Here is a 21,501-nt window from a genome sequence, read left to right as displayed (position 1 = left end):
ATATGATGTTTAAGGGAAGATACCAGAGTTTGCTGGACCGGAGAGTCTGGATAATTGAAGGAAACAGCTGTGTGGGAGCCAGCTCCAGTGGGGCGGGGAGAGCACTGCACGTGGAGTCCAGAGTCCATTCTTCTCTTTTACGCTCTGTGACTTCGGGCAAGTGTCTAGAGCCCTCTGAACTGTTTTCTTGTCTATAAAGTCAGGTGAACAACAACTACTCTTGGGACCCCACTGAATGAATAAGAAAGGCAGGCCTGGAGTCAGCCACACAGCAGGCACTTTGTAAATGGAACTGAGGTGGAGACCAAAGTCCAGCCCTCGGAATGCTGAAGGTCTTTAAGACTTAAATGTCCCTGGGTCTCAAGGGTACATGGAGCAGACCACCCATGCCCAGCTCCTATACCTGTGCATTCTTCCCGAGAGCTAAAAAATGGAGGCCCATTCCACCGGAAGGGAAAAAGTGGTCCAAAATCTGAACTTAGGAGGAGTTGAGTTAAAGGCTTTAAAAAAAAAAAAAAAATGGGTTCTGGGCTTCCAGAGTGCCCCAATGGGAGTGTGATTCGCAGAAGGTAGAAAATTACTCTTCCACTCAACGTCCTGTGCATTAAATCTTAGAATCCAAAGGGATCTGTACAGTGAGAAGAAAATGTGGAGGCACTGGAAGGGTTTAGAGAAGAAAAAGAAGGAGAAAAGGTCTGGCGGGATAAGACCAGAAGAAGACACACAATGGAGGAAGGGAGGTGGGACGATATTCGACTCTACAGGAGGCTGGGACTTGATTGCATAGGAATTGGGTTTGACACCAAGGGTTTTAATTCTCCTCTGGAGGCTGAGATCCCATGGAGCCAGGAAGAGGTTGAGGCTTGGGAAGGACTTCATACGGTTTGTGGTTTGGGGATCTGATGTGGATGGCTCGCTGGCTGGGAGAACGGGGATGGGGGGCAGAGAGCTGACACTGAAAGTGACTGCAGGGATCCAGAGAAAGGGACCACCATGATGGAGTGAATGCAGGCAGAGGCAGAGGAACCGTCAAGACTTGTCAGATGAAGCAGGAGGAGAGGAACTGAGCTTACACCCTGCCTGGCCCCACCCAGGCTCACCATCATCTGGGTGCTGACTCAGGGTCCCCACTGCTCACGTCTGGCATGTCCCGCAAACAGCAAGGGAGAGGGCTGCCCTGAAGGGGAAGAGAGCCAGTAAGAGGTTAGGTCGGAGAGTACTGGGGACCCAGACCTTACAGGGCTTGGTGGGAGGCCGGGAAGGGCTCTGGCTTGTCTTCAGACAGCCTTTGGAAGATCTGGAGCGAGGCATGCTGTGGTGTGGCTGCTGTGGGAACCATAAACCACGAGTGACAAGAGCGTCAGAGGCATTTGCAATAATCCGGGTGAGAGAGAGAGAGAGACAGGTGGCTCCAGGAAGCAGGGAGCAGGGGACGAAAGCCAAAAGGCAGGGCTCAGATTTGGGGTACGTTGGAAGGTCCAGATGACAGGATCGACTGATGGGCCAGACCAAGGGTAGGAGAGACAGACAGAAAGCAAGGATGACTCCCAGGTTTGGGGCCTGAGGACCGGGGCGATGGGTCTGCCATCAACAGGAACTGGAAATTGTGCGACTAGCCAGGTTTGGGGGAGAAGACGAAGTGCTCGCTTTGGGGAATGGTGTTAGAGAGGGCAGCTAGAAACCCTGGTGGAGACTTCAGCTGGGCAGATCAGCAGATCTCTGATCTGCAGACTCAACAAATAGTCATCATTGGTCCACACTGTGCAGAGGGGCATTGGGACAATTTCCGTTGCTCATTTGCAAATCCGGTCCCTGGCCTTCCGGTGGGGAGGAGGGATGGCAATCCCTTTGGGGGTGAGACCTAGGAATGGACATGCCTGGGTCACAGCAGCCTTCCTCACGGACACAGAGGTGCTGATTACTTGCAAACACACACATGCCCACACACACATTCATCGAATCCTCCCCCACTCTGGGCAGGGCTGGCACCATGACCGTGATGGTCCTCAGCTCTTCAAGAAGACACTGGAAGTCTCGGGGAGTGGGAGAGCCCCAAGCTCAAGGCCACCAAGCCTGTAGGTGACCACGCAGGCTCTGTCCACCTCTTTCTCTTTTTCATGGTGCCACCTCTAGAACACCAGGACAGGACACCCCTCTCTGTGCGCAGCCGGGAAGCCCCAGGTCCGCGTCTCCCAGCTGGGCTGCACCTTTGAGGGCTCCCACATCTCTGAGTCACCAGGAACTGTTCTAGCTCCAGAGACTTTGGATAAACACAGCAGACATTAGAGGACCGTGGTTTGTTATGAAACTCAGAGGCCTCCATGTTTTTCTTTCCTTCCCAAATAAACACTAGGGATGCTAATGAGTACCCCTTCTCCCCAAAAGGGAAGTGAAAATCCCTTTTCCCTGGGATTTTCCACAGCTTTGCGGTGAGGACGAGGGCCTTACCACGTGCTCCGGCACGGGCTGCGTGCTCTGACCTTTCCCCTAGAGCTATGTTTACTTTCAGAAAACTCAGGAAGGGCCTACAGATACTGCTTGGCTTCGGGCACTTGGCAGACGCTGGAAAACTCCACAGATATTTGGCAGGATGACTCCGAATGCTCCAAGAACCACAGCTCCAACAGCAACGTGAGTGCACATGGCCCGGTGATGATGGGCCCCGGGCCCTGACCACCCTCCACCAGGGTCCCCCACCCCAGCTGGCTTTGGGGGCCACACGGACTTCCCCCATAGCTGGTCTAGCCCAGACTCCCCTGGAGAAGGTCCACAGTCACATGAAAGCAACTTTTGGCCGCTGGATTTCTTCTGCAACAAGAGTGACATAGGGATGCTTCAGGCCGCCCGGGTTCTCATCCCTGGCCTAGTACTGGGGGCATAACAGCGTGTGCACACCATAGACACTTAATAAATACTTGGAACAGTTTTGCAGATTCCGAGCATTGGGTCTGTGTGGGGCCTGGGCCTCAGACCAGTACCTAGGTCCCCGGGTGATGCTGGGACTCAGGGGATCATGAGGGACCCAGCAGGTGTGGGATGCCTACGGCCTCCTCTGGGCTCAGCCACGCAGGCGCCCGAGGTAAGCAGGCGGGGACAGCAAAACCAGAATTGGAAACTGCTCTCTCCAAGACCAGAAGTTAGGATTTCTCTCTTTAGACAGGTGAGGCCTGGGGCATTGCCAATGGCCATTTCCCCAAGAATTCAAATACTTCAAAACAAAACAAAACAAACAAACAAAAACAACAAATCCCCGAAACATGAAAAACCAACTTCAAAATCCTCAAAACATAAAAAAACAGCTTCTGGCCATGTTTGCCTGTGTTTCTAATAACAGGTTGACATTTTGCCCAAAAAAAGGCTATCGGTAGCAGATCTTTGCTCTTCTGAGTGCTGGCAAACGAGATACATGATTTCTTCCTTCTCATCAGTCGGGGGTCCTTATGCACGATAAAGTATTCTCTTTAGGGAGATTATGTTTGTATGTAAATTTGTATGTGTGTATGGAATTTTAATATATATACTTTAATGATAAAATTTAGTTTTCCATAGCACATAAGAGATATCAATTGATATATATCTGTTATTTTTAACATTTTATTTTGAAATAACCAAACACATAGAAAAGTTAACAGAATAATAAAATAAGCACTCACAGACCCACTATCTAAATGCAAAATTTTACTGTGTTAACCTGATTAATACTGTATAAACATATTAACAAGGATTAAAGTCCTCACTTCCCCCTTCGCTCTTGCTTTGTCTCCCTCTTTGTGGAATATTTGACTGTAATGTGCAGACATCATGACATTTCACTCTTAAATATTCGTCAGGTCCTTCCTAAGCAAAGGCATTATTCCGCGTAACTACAGTACCACAATTCCAATGAACATCCTAGCAGTTAATGTTTTATCTATATTCAAGTTTCCCCAGTTTTTCCATCCCATTTTTAGAACTTTTCTTCCCTGAACCAGAGTCTAGTTCTGGTTTATATATTGGGGTTCATTTCATATCACTTTAATATCTTTTAATCTAGAATCTTCCCCATTCCAGCCCATGACAGCCCAGGACACTGGCTTTGTGAAGACCCCACCCCCACCCCGAAAACTTTGTTGTCATTTGATGCATTCCTTCACCTTCTGCATGTCTTTAAGCTGGAAGTTGGGTTTGGAGACTTGGTAAGACCCAAGTTCATCCTTGTAGGTGCTGGGTACACTATGTAGCCTCGCGCCAGGAGACCAAAATGTCAGGTGTCTCACTACAATGATGTTCTGTGTGATCACTTGGTCTCGGTAGTGACAACCAGATCTCTCCATGGTATAGCTACCTTCTCCCTTTCTATCTGGCTAGTAACTGGTAAGATGATGCTTTGGAATCCTGTGTGTGTCTTGTTCTCTTCATCAGTATCACAGCCTTCATCGATGATGCTGACCTGAGTTGATTTGAGCTCTGCCATTTAAAAAAAAAATTTTTTTTAAGATTTTATTTATTTATCTAACAGAGACAGCAAGAGAGGGAACACAGCAGGGAGAATAGGAGAGGGAGAAGCAGTCTTCCTGCTAAGCAGAGAGCCCAATGCTGGGCTCGATCCCAGGACCCTGGGATCATGACCTGAGCCCAAGGCAGTCGCTTAACGACTAAACCACCCAGGCTCCCCTCTGTCATTTCTTCTGTATTTACTAGCTGGCATTCTTCTGAAAAGAAGACTCCTTCTGCTTCCCCCTGGTTTTGGGTATCGCTATGAACTTACAAATTGCTTTATTCACTTATTATTTTGATGATCATTGTTTTTCTAAATTTAGCTAATGAAATCCCTCCAGACTGGCACCTGTGTCCTTTTGTAATACTCTCATTGGTCTCGGACCACTCATCTGATGATTTTCCTGTTCTTGGCCCAAATCAGCAATTTCTTCCAGGTGTTCTGGATTCTCTTAGGTGGATGAATTATGAGAAACCAAGATCTCAGTATGCCTGGGTAACTCAGTCGGTTAAGCATCTGTGTTCAGCTCAGGCCATGATCCCAGGGTCCTGGTGTTGAGTCACATGTTAGGGTCCTTGCTCAGCAGGAGGCTGCTTCTCCTTCTGCCTGCCTCCCCCTACTTCTGTTCTTTCTGTCTCTCTGATAAATAAACAAATAGGTAAATACATAAACAAATACATATATTTGGAAGGCAGGAAGGAAGGAGGAAAGAAAAAAAGAAAGAAAGAGGAAAAGGAGGGAGGGAAGAAAGGAAGGAAGGAAGGAAGGAAACCTATCATAGGATTCTACCTATATACAATTTAAGAAAGTGAAAATTAATCTCTAATGACAGAAAGCAGACCAGTGTTTACTTTGGGCATAAGATGGTGGGAGAGAATGAGAGGAAATGTATTTTAAAGGGTCACAGGAAAACTGTGGGGAGGTTATGGGAATGTTCACTATCTTGAATGTGGTGGTGAAATCACAGATCTATTCATGTCTGAATTCATCCCGGTTTATCCTTTAAAAGCGTGCCGTTTATGGTGCACCGGTCTCCTTTAATAACGCTGATAAGAGGGTTCTGGAGAGAAGTTTAAGGCATGGTTTAGCACGTAATACTTATTTGCTGTGGGTTCTTGTACAAAAATTTAGCGAGAAACGTCATCTTGATGGTGAGTAGCGTGCTGGATTGAGTGAGAAGGTGAGATTCCATCGAAAAAATCACGACAACACAGAGTTTCCAGCAAATTATCCTCTGTTCACCACCAGGCTGCCCTGGGACTCAGAGAAAATATCGCACTGTTTTATGGGGGCTTCACCCAAGGGATCTTTCCTGACAAGTTATTTTAGGAGGGAACACCCAGGTCAAAACCTGGCCCCATCTTCCAGAGGGAAGGGGAAAAAAAACAAAAACAAAACCAAAGCAAAACAAAAACAAACAAACAAAACACCACCTGTCCTTATTTCCAAGGCACCTTCTTGTTCTGAGCACAATTCTTCCATGGTAGTGTCTATCCTAGTGCATCAAGGCTGGACTATAGGACCGACCATGGAAGTGAAACCCTCCCGTGGGCATTTCAGTTCATCAAGGCTCTTTGGCCTCTGAGATGGGCCAGAGAGCAGTCTTAGCTACCCTAGTTGGGTGTCTACAAGGCTACAGCGCATGCCTAGAGCCATGATCCTCCTGGGCATGGAGCTGGGGGGTGGAGATCATAGCTGCCTGGCTTGGTGCTCAGATCTGCTCTTTGTCTGTGCTCAGGCGGAACACCATGCCTTGCTGTCGACCTTGCAGCTGTTGTACACCGTGGGGTACTCCCTATCCATCGTCTCCCTCCTCCTGGCACTCACCCTCCTCTTGTTTCTCCGGTGAGTGGAACCTCTGCTTACAGGTCTTCAGGTGTCCATCCTGGGATTTGTTCGTTGGCTCCCTCTAGAGTGCAGAAGACTGGGCTGGCTGATGTCATGACCCATCAGAGCTAGAAGGGATGGGAGAGAGTCTCGGGCCCATCAACTCCATTTTGCAGGTGAAGGGGAAAGGGATCTAAGAAGTCCAGGGAGAGGATCTGGGTTGCTGGTGATCACAGAGTACACCTGGAACTGGACTCGGGGAGTCATACCTCTGCTTTAGCCTCCTCCAGATTGGACAACCTCCTGTCTACACCACCCTGCCAGAGGCATGATTTTTACAGAAGAGATTAAGAAACTTTCCCAAAGCAAATTAGTGAGTGGTAGAGCTGGGCCCCCAGACTACAGTTAGCTATCAATCATCTGAGTCCTTCCTCGGTGCTGGGCACATTCCTGAGCAAATTACATGTATTAAGTCATTTAAATGTCTTCCTAATCAGAATTGAAGCTAATTCTAATCCTAGGAGATTAGCATTTTCATTAGCCTCATTGTATAAGTGAGTTGACTGAAATATGGAGAAATCGAGTACCTTGTCCAATGTCACGTGGCTGGTGAGTGATGGGGGCAGGTTCACGAGCAGGCAGTTTAGAGACTGAACATTTTCATTCCCTTATATTATTTCTCAGAATCTAAAGCCTTAGTGTACTTTACTAAATCGTGTTTTTAGAAATCACCCAAGTGAGATATTTATGGACCCTAGGGGACCCTCCAAGGGCTGCCTTTCATCCTTCCTTCAGCAACATCACTGAGGATAACATGGCAGAATGAGCATTGGATAACGATGCAGGAGACCTAGATGGGCATCTGGAGACCAGGATGCTAGCTCCATAATGGCTTCCCACCTGGGCTCCTCTAACCCTCAATCTCAGGCTCCTAGATTAAAGTCAAGACCATATGCGCCATCTGGAGAGCAATTCTTGAGCAGTGGGCGAATTTCACAGCCTGTACCCATTGCTGTCCACAACCTCCTTCAGTCACCTTCCCAAAGTCCCAGGAGCAAGCCTGGAGAGAGTAGCTGTCCAACACTAGAAGTTACTTTAGCTAAGCCTAGGGGTTGACCATTTTGTCTCATGCTAGAAATTAAGATCGAGTCCCTGCCTTTGAGTGGCACCCAATCCAATTAGGGAGAAAGATGCATAAATAATAAAACACAAGACCTGCCTTGGGTACTGTTCAGAAATTTAAAAAGTAACAATAGCTCTAAAACCAGGCAGATTTGTGCTGTACCGGGGGCACAGGCAGAACTGGGAGGGCACAGTGATGGAAAAGGTCCCTTTTGGCTAGAGAGACAGAGGACACAGAGTTTTACACCAGCCAGTACAAAAGAAGAACCTACAGAAGGCTTCAGGTAGGTGAGGAGGAGGCGATAAAAGCTGACATTGTCTGGATATGTACAATGTGTAGGTACTGTGTGAGTACTTTGCACCAGTCAAGTGACTGGTACCCCTGCAATCCTTGAGGTAAGCGCTCTTGTACTGATAGATAGTAGAAACTTGGAGAGTGCTGCTTCGGCCTCAGAGTTTCTGGGTTTCAGCTCCACCACTTCCTTCTCTAGGACTTTCGAGAGCTGATTTAACCCTTCTGCCTCAGTTTCTCAATTTTTACTCAATGTGTAACTGTTATCACCATTTTCCAGATGAGGGAAATAAGGCACCAGAGAAAATCACATAACCCAGCTGTACCGCTCTGGAGTCTACATTATCAACACCTGCCCTCTAGTGATAGATGCACAGGTGTTTCAGGCACACATCTGTTGGTCTGAACCATTCTTTCCTGAGGGAAGACACCTGGTTTTCTCCCTGCACAGAAAACTCCACTGCACACGCAACTACATCCACATGAACTTGTTTGCTTCTTTCATCCTGAGAGCCCTAGCTGTGCTGGTGAAGGATGCCATTGTCTACAACTCTTACTCCAGGAGGCCCAACAGTGACAAAGAGTGGGTGTCCTACGTGTCGGAGGTATGCCCTTCCCTACCATAGCCTCTCACCTGGTAGATCAGTCCTGGGAACGTGGGGAGGGAATGTGAAGCTTGGAAGAGGAAGAGGAAGATAGAGGGGTGTCAAAGGACTTCTGGAGAAACATTATCTGACTTAAACCCAAACCTCTAAAACCAAACCAAAAAACCCCCCAAGCCTCCCAAGAGTGGGGCAAGTAAAGGAAATCATCATGGAAGGGTCCACCACAGGGTGCTGTGTGTCCTTGCATGGGAAACCTCTTCATCCGTGAACCAAACAACTGAACCAGATCAGCTTTATTGCCATTGTTATTATTATTATTATTACTATTATTATTACTATTTTTAAAGCAGCAAAGCTTTTCCACATTGAAATCTGTTTCTGTTGGGATGCTTTTTCTTTTATCTTGTTTATAATGATTATAGTCCCCTCTGGAATAAATCCAACTAGGTTCTGATATATTACTCTTTTTCCAATATTACTGGATTCCTTAGCTGATGCTGTGTTTTGGTTAGCTTTCCCTCATCTGCACCTGTGAGTTAAGTTTCTTTTCTTATGATAAAAAAGATAAAGTGTATGCTGACCTCTTAAGAGAAATCAGACTTGTTATCTCTTTCTCTATTCTCTGGAAGAATTTAAGATGGGTATTTTTCTTTCTTAAACATTTGACAGATCACTCCAGTGAAGCCATTTGGGCTCAGAATTTTCTTTATTGGAAAGCTTTTAGTTATAGACTAGTTTCAACTCATATTCAGATTTTCTATTTCTTCTTATGTCAGCTTTAGTGGCTTGTGTTTTTCTAGGAATTTGTGTGCTTCAATTAACTCTTCAAAATTCTTGCCATACCATTGTTCATAGTTTCTTAAGAACTTTTTAGGGTCTGTTGCAACTCTGGTGGTATTGCTTTTTGCTTCCCTGATATTGATTATTTATACTTTCACTCTCTTTTCTCCCTTTTTGATCATCCTTGAGAGATGTTTTATGGCTTTACTAGACTTTCCCTAGAATGAAATTTTGGCATTTTTGATTCTCTTTATTTTATGTTGTCTCTTTCATTAATTTCTGCTTTTATCTTTATGCTTTCCTGCCAAGTCCTTTCTTTAGGTAAAGTTTGCTCTCTTTCTCTGACATAATAGGACAATTGATTATAGGCCTTTTTCCTTTTTTAATTAAGTCATGTAGGGTTATATGTTTTGCTCTGGATGTGTTATTAGCTACATACCACACATTTTGATGTGCAATACTTTCTTTTCATTTGGTTCAGAAATAAGTTCTAATTTTTATCATTACTTCTTTGTTTGATTCATGGGTTATTTAGAAATTTATTTCCTTCTTTCCAATCATATGATTTTTTTAGTTGGTTTCTAGCTGAGTTGAACTAAGATCAAAGAGCATACCTTTCAGTGTTTCCTTCAGGGAAACGGCTGCTGATGCATTCTCCCTGTTTCTGTTTGTCTGCAAATATATAAAATGTCAGGGAAGAGGCTGGGCTCGGAAACATATAGGAAGCCCTCCCTCCCATTTTGATATTGTCTCCAGCCTGTCTGAGATGTTCAGCTAATTCCGGGGCCGAGGTGGGGTAGAGGGACGGCTGTGCATGGGGAGGCCCTTCTCTGTCCTCTTGGGCCCACACAAGAACACCTGGCCTCACCCTCGGATGCTCTGTCCTCTGCAGATCTCTGCCTCCTGCCGCTCAGCCCAGGTCCTGCTGCATTACTTCGTGGGCGCCAATTACTCATGGTTGCTGGTCGAAGGCCTTTACCTCCACACACTGCTGGAGCCCACAGTGCTCTCAGAGAGGCGGCTGTGGCCCAGATACATGCTGGTGGGTTGGGGTGAGTGACCTGTACCCTCAGCCTCCTCTCCTAGGGGCCCATTGGAACATGGGAGCCTGAGAGAGCCTTTGGTTTCCCAATTGGGGGAGCATCTAGGGCAGAGAACTCTCCAGTGGCAAGATACTGAAGTAAGTGGAGTGTGTGCACACGTGCAGTTACACACAAGCAATGTGGACCCAATGCATATGTTAAAAAATCGACAAGGTTTTTGATAGACTCCGTTGCCCCTCCTCCTGCTCTGTCCCCAACTCTAGCGATCTGCTTAGGTTGCTGTAGCAAAATCCCATAGACCGCATGGCTTAACCAACAGACATTTACTTCTTGCAGTTATGGAGACTTGGAAGTTTGAGATCGGAGTTCTGGTGAGGGGTCTTCCTGGCTGCAGATAGCTGCCTTCGGACTGTAGCCTCATATGGTAGAGAGAGAGGGAAAGAGAAAGCAGGCTCTCTGGTCTGTTCCTCTGTGGGCCCTAATCCTATCATGAAGACCACCACTTCCCCTTCCAAACCTAGTTACCTCCAAAGACCCCACCCCCAATTATCATCACATCAGGGGTTAGGGCTTCAACATGGGGTGGGGGACGGGGGAACACAACATTCCATCTGTAGTGCCAGTGGAGCCTTCAAGACGGGGTCTGGAACCCCTGTGGCCACGGACTCTTGGAGAATGTGAGGCTGCAGGATTCAGAAGAAATACGGATGACCTACAATTGGGGAGATTTGAGTTAAAGTCTTGGATTTACTCCGAGCTGCTTTGCAACATGTGGCAAGTGTTTTCTCCTCTCTGCTTCCTGGTTGGTCTCAGAGTGAAACAACAGATGGGCTCTGTGTCCCCCAGGTCTCTCCAGCCCTCAGCCTGCAATTCAATGATATTTGGGCTCTTACAAGTTTTACCAGATGCTTGTGGCCCATCAGGCTGTGGTGGGAGGCAGGCAGGTTTGACCAACCAGCCCCTAATTACATTTCCATTTTTTTTTTTTTTCTCCCAGCCTTCCCAGTGCTGTTTGTGGTACCCTGGAGTATGGCCCGTGCACAGCTGGAGAACACAGGGTAGGAAATTCACCTGCCCTCACACTTCCATGGTCCAGTAGTTTCCAGATATGCCCCGTGCAAGGATTTATACCGTTTCCCCAAAGAGAATATCCGCTCCCTTCCCTTTTTGGCCATCTAGAATATACTTAGAAATGCAGATAAAATAATCAAAGATCTTTTTTGTAGTCATGAGTTTTAGCTTGGTTACACAGCCAATTAGCATCAGATTAGCTCAAATTAACACAAAAAGGTCCCCGCAGAGGTGAGCAGTGACCCTCAGCCTGTAAAGATATGGGACAACATTGGTTCTTGTGTCACCGTTCACAGTAGGGTGGCAAGCAGGAAGCCTCCTTCTTCCAGAAGGCACCAGGCTGTTCATTCAACCTTGTCTCTGCCTTGAGTCTTCTCCTGCCCCTTTGCTGCAGGTGCTGGGGAACCAACAAGAGTAAGAAAATCTGGTGGATCATCAGAGGACCCATGCTGCTTTGTGTAATGGTAAGGACCTTCCCGCTCCTGCCTTTTCCTCGCTGGGCTTGGCAGCTGTGGGGGACCCTCTCCCTTTCCCTTACCACCCACCCGAACTCTCTGACTCGGAATGAGCTTTGGGTCAGTTCCCTTGAAAAGGAGTCGCTGGGTTCTGAGTAGGATGTGCTAAATGAGAAGGAACAAGTTAGAGGCTTCTCCTTGTTCTGGTTTGGGACTCAAATGCAGGGTTCAACTACACACCTCCTTCTCTCCAGGTCCTCAGACTGTGTGTAGACACCTGTGACTGGCTCAGGGACCCTTAATGGTGGCCCTGGGGATGTGAGTGCCTTCGGTTACTCACAAGCCCAGGGATAGCAAAGTTATTGGCTTGGATGTTGACCCCATTAGCATTAGTAAGGGAACCTTGTCAGAAGAGAAAAACAGGGTCGATGCTACCCAAAGCTGGGATAGGGATTCGTCAAGAGATACTACTCTTCCAAGACCCAGAGGGGGAAGGACCTGGGCCCCAGGTCCCCGTGGCCCCAGAATTTTACAGCTGGGGATGGACTGCTTGATCGAGAGTCACAGAGCTCTTTGAGATGATACTGAAAGATGAAGTGTGCCAAAGGGGCTCAGGACTAAGAGGGAAAAGCATCCTTGGAAATTGAGGGGGACACTGCGAGTGTGAAGGTGCCCTTGATGATTCTGAGGCCGGTGTCACATCTAGGCTGAGCGGTGACACGCGTGCCGCCGTCACTCCGCACCCAGTGAAGTCTGGCCCCACCCACCCCAAGGGAGAGCCGAGTCCTGAGCTCTGCCCTGCCCCTCCCCCATGTCACTGCTTCATGATCCAGTCCTCTGCCTGCTGTGACCCCAGCACCCCCCACTGGTGGGCACCCCCGCCACCGCCTGTGATCTGTGTTGAGTGTCTTCTACATGCCAGCACCAGCTAAGTCCCTGACGTGTCTTACCCCATTTGTGGGTAGGTGCCATTATTATGTTTCCTTGACTCACAAGGACACTGAGACGATGGAAAGAGACTTAGCCTCAAGTCCCAGTAAGTGGGGGCGCTGCATCTCAGCCCAAAGGGTCTGACTGGGGGCACTAGCCCCTGTAACCACAGCCCGGTGCTCCTGACCCCCCGATCTTTATTGCCTCCTTCCCAAATGCATGATACAGACCTGTCACCCATGAGTACCTCTCCTCAGACACTGCTGAGATTGGCACCCTCTCCCTAGGCTGTCTTATCCCCCCGGCTGCTGTCCTCACACTCTCCCGCCAGGAGGTAGAATGGTCAGAGCCTTCTTGTGTCCTTCCCAGATCCCCTACAGACTTCTGCTATGGTCCCAGCAATGCTTCACTACGCGTATCTGTCCAAAAGCTGTCTGTGGCCACAGTAAGCCCCAGGTTCTGTTCATCCCGGCAGTGTGCCCGAGCAGACGGCAGCTCGGCATGAGTGCCTGTGACCCACACTTCCCAGCCCTGGAAGGTTCCCGCTAATCAGGCAGGAGGGAAGCCAGCAGGCCCTCACTGGGATAGAGCTCCGGCTTGGCACAGCAGGAACCCTTGTGCTCATCCTGCCGCATTCTAGAAGCAGCTCTAATGGTAGGCGTTTTAGTCCACACAGCAGGCCAGATGAGGAGGGAATGGGAGTAGGTAAAGTTTAGAGATAGAAGAAGTCGGGACGCCTGGGTGGCTCGGTTGGTTAAGCAGCTGCCTTCGGCTCAGGTCATGATCCCAGCGTCCTGGGATCGAGTCCCATATCGGGCTCCTTTGCTCTGCAGGGAGCCTGCTTCTCCCTCTGACTCTGCTTTCCACTCTGTCTGCCTGTGCTCGCTCTCACTCTCTCTCTCACAAATAAATAAATAAATAAAATCTTTAAAAAAAAAAAAAAAGAAGAAGAAGCCAACTTCTGAGCCCTCTACCATGTTAGCAATCACCTCTGCCAGCCTGTAGACCCAGATCTAAACACAGGAGCTGAGGTACCACGGAAGTGTCCCCAAGAACATTATATAGGATCATGCATTCTGCAGCACCTAGGACGTGAAAGGGAGGCTTATATATTTGGGGTCCTAAGCACCCCTCCCCCATTCTGATTACGGAATCTAAGAGGAGCTGGCTGCGTTCTTGAAAATTTTCCTCATTCAGCCCCTTTTTCCTGTTTGGGCACGAATGGAGAACAGCACCAGCCAAATAGGCCTGCTGACTCCTGTCTTGTGAGACGCGTAGATGAACACCGGTTCACCCAGGCCGGTGTTTCATTCCGTGGCATTGAAGAAGGGCCTCCGCCATATGGCCCATTGGTTGATGCCCATTTTCTCATGTCCGGTCCCTGGGAGACACAAAGAACAACAAAAGCACATGCTCCTCATCACAACTCTCCATTTCCTAGGATACAGTCCCGACTGAAATTAATTTGCTGAAATATGCTCCTTTCCCCGGTTATACTTATTTTGTAAGCAAAATGCCTGAGTTCAACAAATCACTAAGCCAAGGACACAACGTTTTCTCTTTGTGATGAAAAGCAGATACCCCATTAAAGAAATAAATTACATGGTTGCGTTTAGTTTGTATTTAAGTGTTCTGTTACTAAATATTCTTTGGCTGGGATGCTCCATCATTCCTGCTGGCTGATGGATGGGATAAATGGTCTCTTGCCCAAAAGTGCAGATGGTTAGTTTCGAGCCCTGATTCTCCTGGGGCCAATAAGGCAAGTCGCAGGAGGTCCACATTGGATTCTGCAACTTGTGTTTCAATCTGTGGTTCAAGGTTTTTTTTTTTTTCCCAGGCGGGGGCATTCGTATCGTGCTGGCTCAATGTTTGTAGAGACTTTACTCCATGAATTGTTACCCAGTCACCGTCTCTACTGGCTATTTCCTCATTGCACAGAGACATTCTTAAGTCATTTCCATTTTATTATTTTTTTTTAATTTTTAAATGTTTTTAGATTAATTTATTTATTTGACAGAGAAAGATCACAAGTAGGCAGAGAGCCAGGCAGAGAGAGGTGGAAGCAGGCTCCCCGCTGAGCAGAGAGCCTGATGCGGGGCTCAATCTCAGGACCCTGAGATCATGACCTGAGCTGGAGGTAGAGGCTTAACCCACTGAGCCACCCAGGCACCCCAGTCATTTCTGTTTTAAAAACAACTGTAACCCCCAACATCTTCCACCCTTGCACATAAAAGAGGGGAGACACTATCCCCATTCTGCAGCCCTTGTCAATTACTGTTCTATCATTCTGCTTCTTGGACAGATACGTGTGATGAAGCATTGCTGGGACCGTAGCAGAAGTCTGTACGGGATCTGGGAAGGACACAAGGAGGCTCTGACCATTCTACCTCCTGGGGGGAGTGTCTGGGGACAGCCAGACTTCAATGTGGCCTACACTGGCTGTCTCCCTCTTCACGTCTGGCTCACAAAAGAAAGCATTGCAGTCTGGCTTGTGCTCCCTCCTTCGAACTGCACCTTTTCTCAGCTCCTTGTTGTTAAATGCAATCTTAGTTCGCATAATTCCGTGTAACATTTACCTTCTTGAATTCCTACAGCCGGGAGCTCCCCGGATACCACTCCCTTGTGGTTTGCTCCAGTTGTCCTGGCTACTCTTTCTGAATCTCTTTCACTGCCTCCATTTCTACCACCTTTCCCTTCATTAGAGGGTGAGTTCCTAACCTTTCTTTTTTCCCTGTCTACCTACCCTTTCTGGACAACCTCGCCCCCTCCAATGCTGGCACTGTGCTCCAGCCGGGACCCCTCTGCTGAGATCCAGACATAATGATCTCACTGCCTTGGGGCATCTTTTGTGTCCAAAATAACTAGATTTCTCCCTTCTCCCTCTGCACAGCTCTCCCTCCGCCATCCACCCCCAGCCAATGACAGGACCGCACATTTGAGATCTACTGAGAAGCTTTGGGTCACCTCTGACCTCACATCCCGCCACTAACAAAGGCCATTTGACTCAAACCCCTTGTAAGTTTCAAGTGGATCTCATACTCCCCATCACCGATGCCCCACAGCTGTGGCTTCTCCTCACCTCTCTATCCTTCTTCCCTGGGAACTATGAACGGCTCCCAAACCAGTCTCCCCTACTCTGATTTTGCCTTCATCCAATCCATACGCCCCATGGCTGTTAAAATGAGCTTTCTGAAGTGCAGAAATGCAGATCCGATCGGGTAACTCACCTGCCTGAGAGTCATCACTGGCTCTCCATTGCTTTCAGAAGGAAACATAAACTCTCGTCTGTGCGAGCATGAAAGACTCTGCAGGAGCTGGTTCTCCCCGCCCTCTCCCCCACTCCAGTCTTACTCTTCACAGATCTTGTTCTCATTCTCGAAGCCCTAGCTGCACTCAACCACTTGCCATTCTTCCTCTCCAAGAGCCTCATGATATCTCCTGTGGTCATTATCAAGGTGTTGGCCAAAGCTGTGGCCATCCAGTAGCTTGACTGGGGCTGGAGAACCAGCTTCCCAGGTGGCCCAAACACTTGGCTGACAAGTGGTGCTGGTTGTTGGTAGGAGGACTCATGTCCCCCTGGTAGGTCTTTCCAGCTGCTTGAATGTCCTCACGTGGCTATGGCTTTCCCCAGAGAAAGAGAGAAAGAGAGAACCAGGTGGATGCCATCTTTTTGAGGCCCTAACCTCAGAAGTCACATGGCCTCATTGCCACCATATTCTTTTCATTAGATGCGCATAGCTAAGCCTAGCTCACATCCCAGAGGTAAGGGGGAAGTTGGGCTCTGTCTTTCAAAGGGGATGGTGTTGAAGAATTTGCAGACCTATTTAAACATTTCCATCAAGGATATAATTTCTATCAAGTCCGACAGCAAAGGGTGGAAATGTCCCAGCCCATGACAGCCCATTCCATGACTGTGGAATATAGTCTAGGGAGAAGAGAACTTGTGCTTTCCAATAAATTCCATGGCAGCTACAGGACTCAACTTTGACACCCATAGGGCTGGAGTTATTTACAGAAGGGAGGCTGTTTAAGTGAAGAACAGGTTCTTTTCTGGTAAAGCTGTATTTAGTACCAGTTCAGTCACCTAATAGCTGTGCAACCTCGGGAACTGTACTTCTCTCTTCCATGTCTCTGTTTTCTCATTGTATCATGACATAAAAATAGTGTGACTTCTTCAGAGCATTAATGGGGAGTATTAAATAAAAATAAAGTGTGGATGTATTGAGATAGCCTTAGGAAAATTAGGGATGACCGTGAGCACATACTTCCTGAATGGCCAACTGCCACATCTCCCCTGGTTTACAGGGACAAGGATCCGATGGTCAGGCTCAGGGTGACCTTGATATTCATAACCATCATTTATGGTTGGCGGAGTGGAGCCCGTCATTTATTTACCCATATCTGCTTTTTTCTAAGGTCAATTTCTTCATCTTCCTGAAAATCGTCAAGCTTCTCATTTCTAAGCTCAAAGCCCATCAAATGTGCTTCAGAGATTATAAGTACAGGTGAGTGGCCTGAGGTCAGCATCTGATGGTCTAAGATGGTTTTGACCCCTTCAGCTGTGCTGGTTAATGGTCTGGGAAGAGGGGCATGAGCTGCATCTGTATGTCTATCTCCTAAGACAAGAGCATCAAGAAGGGAACCTCTGAAAAAGGTGTCTTGGGATCATGTGGGGCCACTGGCACAGACCTTCTGGCCCCATGGAAGTGAAGGGAGTGGTCTGTCAAGGGTACACACATTCCCCGTAGCAGGAAACTTAAAATGCCCCTAAGAATGAGTGGTTGAGCCGCTTGGTTGACCCAAAAGAGTGACCCAGAACTGCTCTAGCCCTGCTTTAGCCCACCGGGCAGGCCACAGGCAGAGGTATAAGGGAGGATGGGTGGCGCTCTGTTGCTCTCTCACTGAAATCGGGCCTGACCCAGGTGTGCTGGAAAGGTAGGTTTTCCCTTTATCTAACAAACTTTTAATGAACACCTGCCATGTGCCTGGTACTATGCTTGGAATGAAAGATATTATGCAGACTCTGTCTGTAAGGAGCACACATCCCAACTCCCCAAAACTAGTATTCTTGGTGTGAATGCATGTCGAGAGGGCTGATGCTGGTCACGGCCTCAGATCCTCTGAGTGACCTTGGGCAAGTCACTGGGCCTCCCTAGGCCTGATTTCTGGGTGTGTAAAATGGGAATGGCACAGGAGATCATCTCATGCTTGTTATGAAGACCAAAGAAGTTCATCAGTGTGGGTTCTCATGAAGACCAAAGAAGTTCATCAGTGTGGGTTCTCAGTGTAATCATATGTAATGAGTGGTGTTTGCCCAGAATCCAGACCCCAAATCCTATCTGCCTACAACCCTTCTTCCAGGAGATCCCAAAGGATAAACACGCATGGTCCAGCACTGGCAACTATATGCTATAATTGGCCCAAATATTTTTGCAAACACCCCTGTCCCCAAGGCACTTGGGCTGGCTTGGACAACACAGAGCCACGCTGACTTTCTTGGCGCCTCTTGTGGAGACTCTAAGTGGCTCAAAGCTTCTTTGGCCCTTCTCCCAAGGCTCAGCCTCTAACTGATCTCTTAGAGTGGGAGTCCAGACCCGTGGTCAGAACTGCTCTAGCCCTCCCATGGTGGGTCCACTCAGGAGACGCAGGGGCATCTGGGAAACCAAACAGAGGGCGGCACTCCCAGAGACACAAACAGGGAGCCCACAAATCCTAAGACGCCACTTTCCGTGCAGACTGAGAGCCTGCACCCTGCTATTTTCTGCCCTTCCCCCGCCCCCAAGGCCACCATGTACCAATGGGGCTTTCCCCATGCTCCAGACCCACAGCACCCCTCTAGTAGCTTTCCATTCCAACTGCTTGTAAGGATCACCCGACAGTCAGCCGAAAGCTCAGACTCCCGAGGCCCTCCACTGGGTATTCAGACTCAGTAAGTGTGGAATGGAGCCCGCCACATGGACTTCTTATAGACTTCCCCCAAGAGATTCTAATACACAGAGTGTGGGACCACTGGCTGAGTCACATGCTCTAGTGAAATAAATGGCATTTTCCACTTGAGCCATGGCAGCTGTGTTTCTAAGCAGCCTCAGTATCCCCTCCTGCAGGATCTCCTTTGGAGTTACCCAAGATGGTGGTTTCCAAACTTTCCTGATCATGCATCTTTTTCAGTAGAGAAATTCTTAACACACCCCTCATTGTATATATACATGATCTGTTGAACTGATATAGACATTATAAAATACAATAAAAAACAGAAAATTATAGCGGATAGATAAAAAATCAACACATAGAACTTTGATTATCTTTCCTTATTGTATTTTCTTCTAATGCCAAATGGATTGTTTTGCATAGATAGCCCCAAAGTGTGCATACCTCACTGGGGGCAGTGATCTAGGGAAGCATAAATCAAGATACTGGGGGGACTTTCACAGCTGAGCAATGATTCAGGACAGCTGTTTGGGGGGGAGAAGGAATAATTTGTCTGATATATAAAACCTATCGGGAAAGGTTCTTTTTCTCTTTCTGCACCCTTGTTCAAGGATAAAGCTTGGAAAGAGGAACCTGGGTGCATGGCCCACCTTGAGGCCTCCCTGGGTAAAACACCTCATTTTGGCCAGTTTGCCATCACCTGGGGACAGAGCTGGGGACTTATCAGTGTTCCCAAGTGGCTGAGACTTTGGAGGGCTGACTAATGTCAGCTAAACTCACAAGAGACTGATGTATAAACCAGACTGTACAATTGTTCATTCTTTGAGGCTGTGAAAGTCTGGGGGTGGGGCGAGGTTTCCTTCCAGTGCCTGCACTCTTAGCACACTTGGCAACAAAGAATTCAGAAACTCAAAGCAGTCACCAGAATGTTGCTGGCGATCACGTCCTCACTGCAGAGAGGTTGGTATGAAAGATCATTGACCATGAGAAACACCACTTCCCTATCTATAATGCCACCTGCCTGGTGAAAGCAGGATTCATTCCCCAGGGTATCCCTGGGGCTGCTTCTTTGTGACCCCCCCCCCCCATTTTGGTTGGCATCTGTTTTCTGTTGATTTACCCTTTCTCCAGAGTATAGCACAATGGATTAGCTTATGCTTATTAATTAGAAAAAAATGGGGCCCCTGTCTCTAAGGACACACCAGGCCACCTTATTTTCCTGCCCAGGCTGGCAAATCCTACAGCATCGATCAGTGCATTTGCCTATTTTTCTCTGCAAGCAGTGCTAATACTCACATCTCTACGTTCTGTCACCCCAGTGGGTGACCTGCCCGCCACCCCCCCTCCCCCAACCAGCCCACCAGTTCACACTGCCCTCTTCCACCTCCTGGTCCCCTTCCGGTTCTGTTTTCCCTTGCTAGGGTGAGGAGGAAGGGGTGGCGGGGGCTGGTGCATTTTGTCCAAACTCTGGTAGAAACAGGCCTTGCCTCCCCCTCTCCCCGATTTTGAGGACTTGAAGAATGTAGCTCTCAAGATTTGGCCCCCTCTCTCACGAGTATATTTTAGGAAAGTTTAAATTAAATATATCTAGATCTTGCCAAAAAGGCAAGGCGCTAGGGGCCTGGAGAACCTCCTATAGTCCTAGGCCTGTCTCTGGGTTTCCGCCATTCCACCTGCCTGGCCCAGAGTGGGAGAGCCGCACCAGGCCCCTGGAAGGAGCACAGACAGAAACCGATGATGCTCCGTGTGGCGAGAGTTGGCTGTCCTTTGGGGCTCCCAGAACCCAGGCAGCTGTCCGCCTCCAGGACCAGTCTTAACATCCCATGTGGCGCATTGGGCAGAGCTCTAGATGAATCTATAAAGGAGAATAATTTCTTAGCTCGCTGAGCCCCAGAGCCCTTTCTGAAAAGACTCTCTGGTGGGCGACCAAAAACGAAAGACGTCACAAAGGGAAGGAAAATCGATCAAAGTCACTGAGGTTGTAAGCAACCTAAGGGCAAAGATGGCTTCTTTTTAATAACAGGGATGGCTAACTACTATCTATCATTCATCAGGCATCAGAAACCATTATTCTCAGCACTTGCCACCTATGATGTAATCTTTCCAATGACACTGTCCATTGTATTATCGTTGATAACAATTTTTTAATTGTTTGAGCACTTCATATTATAGTATTAGTAGTATAATCCTCATCTTTACAGATGAGAGATTAAATAATTTGCCCAAAGCCCCATGGTGAGTAACTGGTGGTGTCAGGATTTGAACCCAGGCCCGGATATTGTCGCTATGCTCTACTGCCTTTGACTGCAGCCCCTTGTCTCCCACTGCACTGTCTCATGCTCCATAAATATTTGTTGGATTGCTGAATGACTGCCATAAACCAAACAATTTAAACAAACATAGATGAAAAATAAGCATAAATACAGTTCATACGAGTAAACGGCCGTAGATATTTATGGATTTTCCATCCGAACAAGGACACACATGGTGTTATGTCTAAGGAGAAGTCAGAATGAGATCAGGAATGGGGAATCCCTTCACATCCATCTGGAGAGCTGGAGGTTACGAAAACGGCCCAAAGCCTCCTCGAAAGATGGTCAGTCTTTAAAAAATAAATCATCCCACACTAAATGTGGGATTCTGGCACATGAAAAGGACATTCAGTGGGAAAATTGGTGAAATCCAAGTGGAATTGAGTACCATTATTCGTCACGTGCCAATATTGGCTTCTATGTCTTAACAAGCGTACCATGGTTACGCAAGATTTAACATTTGGGAAACGGAGGAAAGCCTATGTGGGAACTCTCCATACTCTGCTACTTTTCTGCAGATCCAAAATTACCCCCAAATAAAGCGCTTATTCAAACACATAATGTCATAGCATGGTCCCAAGAATTGATTGATGGTAAGATGTGGATCTGTATCTAAGTATGGAAGGATGTGTCGTTGAAACCCAGATAACCCAGAGCAA

The 21,501-nt window shown here is 47.7% G+C and overlaps 1 protein-coding gene across 4 annotated transcripts in view; it reads left to right on the top strand.

Moving 5' to 3' along the window:
• Window positions 1-21,501, top strand: part of GLP2R (glucagon like peptide 2 receptor) — a 43,660-nt gene that overhangs the window by 11,488 nt on the left and 10,671 nt on the right. For 3 of the 4 annotated variants that reach the window (XM_059149271.1, XM_059149268.1, XM_059149267.1), the window contains exons 4-10: window positions 2,510-2,631; window positions 6,216-6,322; window positions 8,170-8,323; window positions 9,996-10,155; window positions 11,144-11,204; window positions 11,612-11,681; window positions 17,019-17,107. In XM_059149271.1, coding sequence (XP_059005254.1) covers window positions 2,510-2,631; window positions 6,216-6,322; window positions 8,170-8,323; window positions 9,996-10,155; window positions 11,144-11,204; window positions 11,612-11,681; window positions 17,019-17,107 — 763 coding nt within the window. The remainder of the gene's footprint in view (window positions 1-2,509; window positions 2,632-6,215; window positions 6,323-8,169; window positions 8,324-9,995; window positions 10,156-11,143; window positions 11,205-11,611; window positions 11,682-17,018; window positions 17,108-21,501) is intronic. The other variant, XM_059149269.1, reaches the window with a different exon arrangement.

The sequence above is a fragment of the Mustela lutreola genome, chromosome 15 (assembly GCF_030435805.1).
Source record: "Mustela lutreola isolate mMusLut2 chromosome 15, mMusLut2.pri, whole genome shotgun sequence".
Classification (NCBI taxonomy): Eukaryota; Metazoa; Chordata; class Mammalia; order Carnivora; family Mustelidae; genus Mustela; species Mustela lutreola.
The sequence above is the reverse complement of the archived record's forward strand: the minus strand, read 5'-3'. Positions and strand labels throughout refer to the sequence as shown.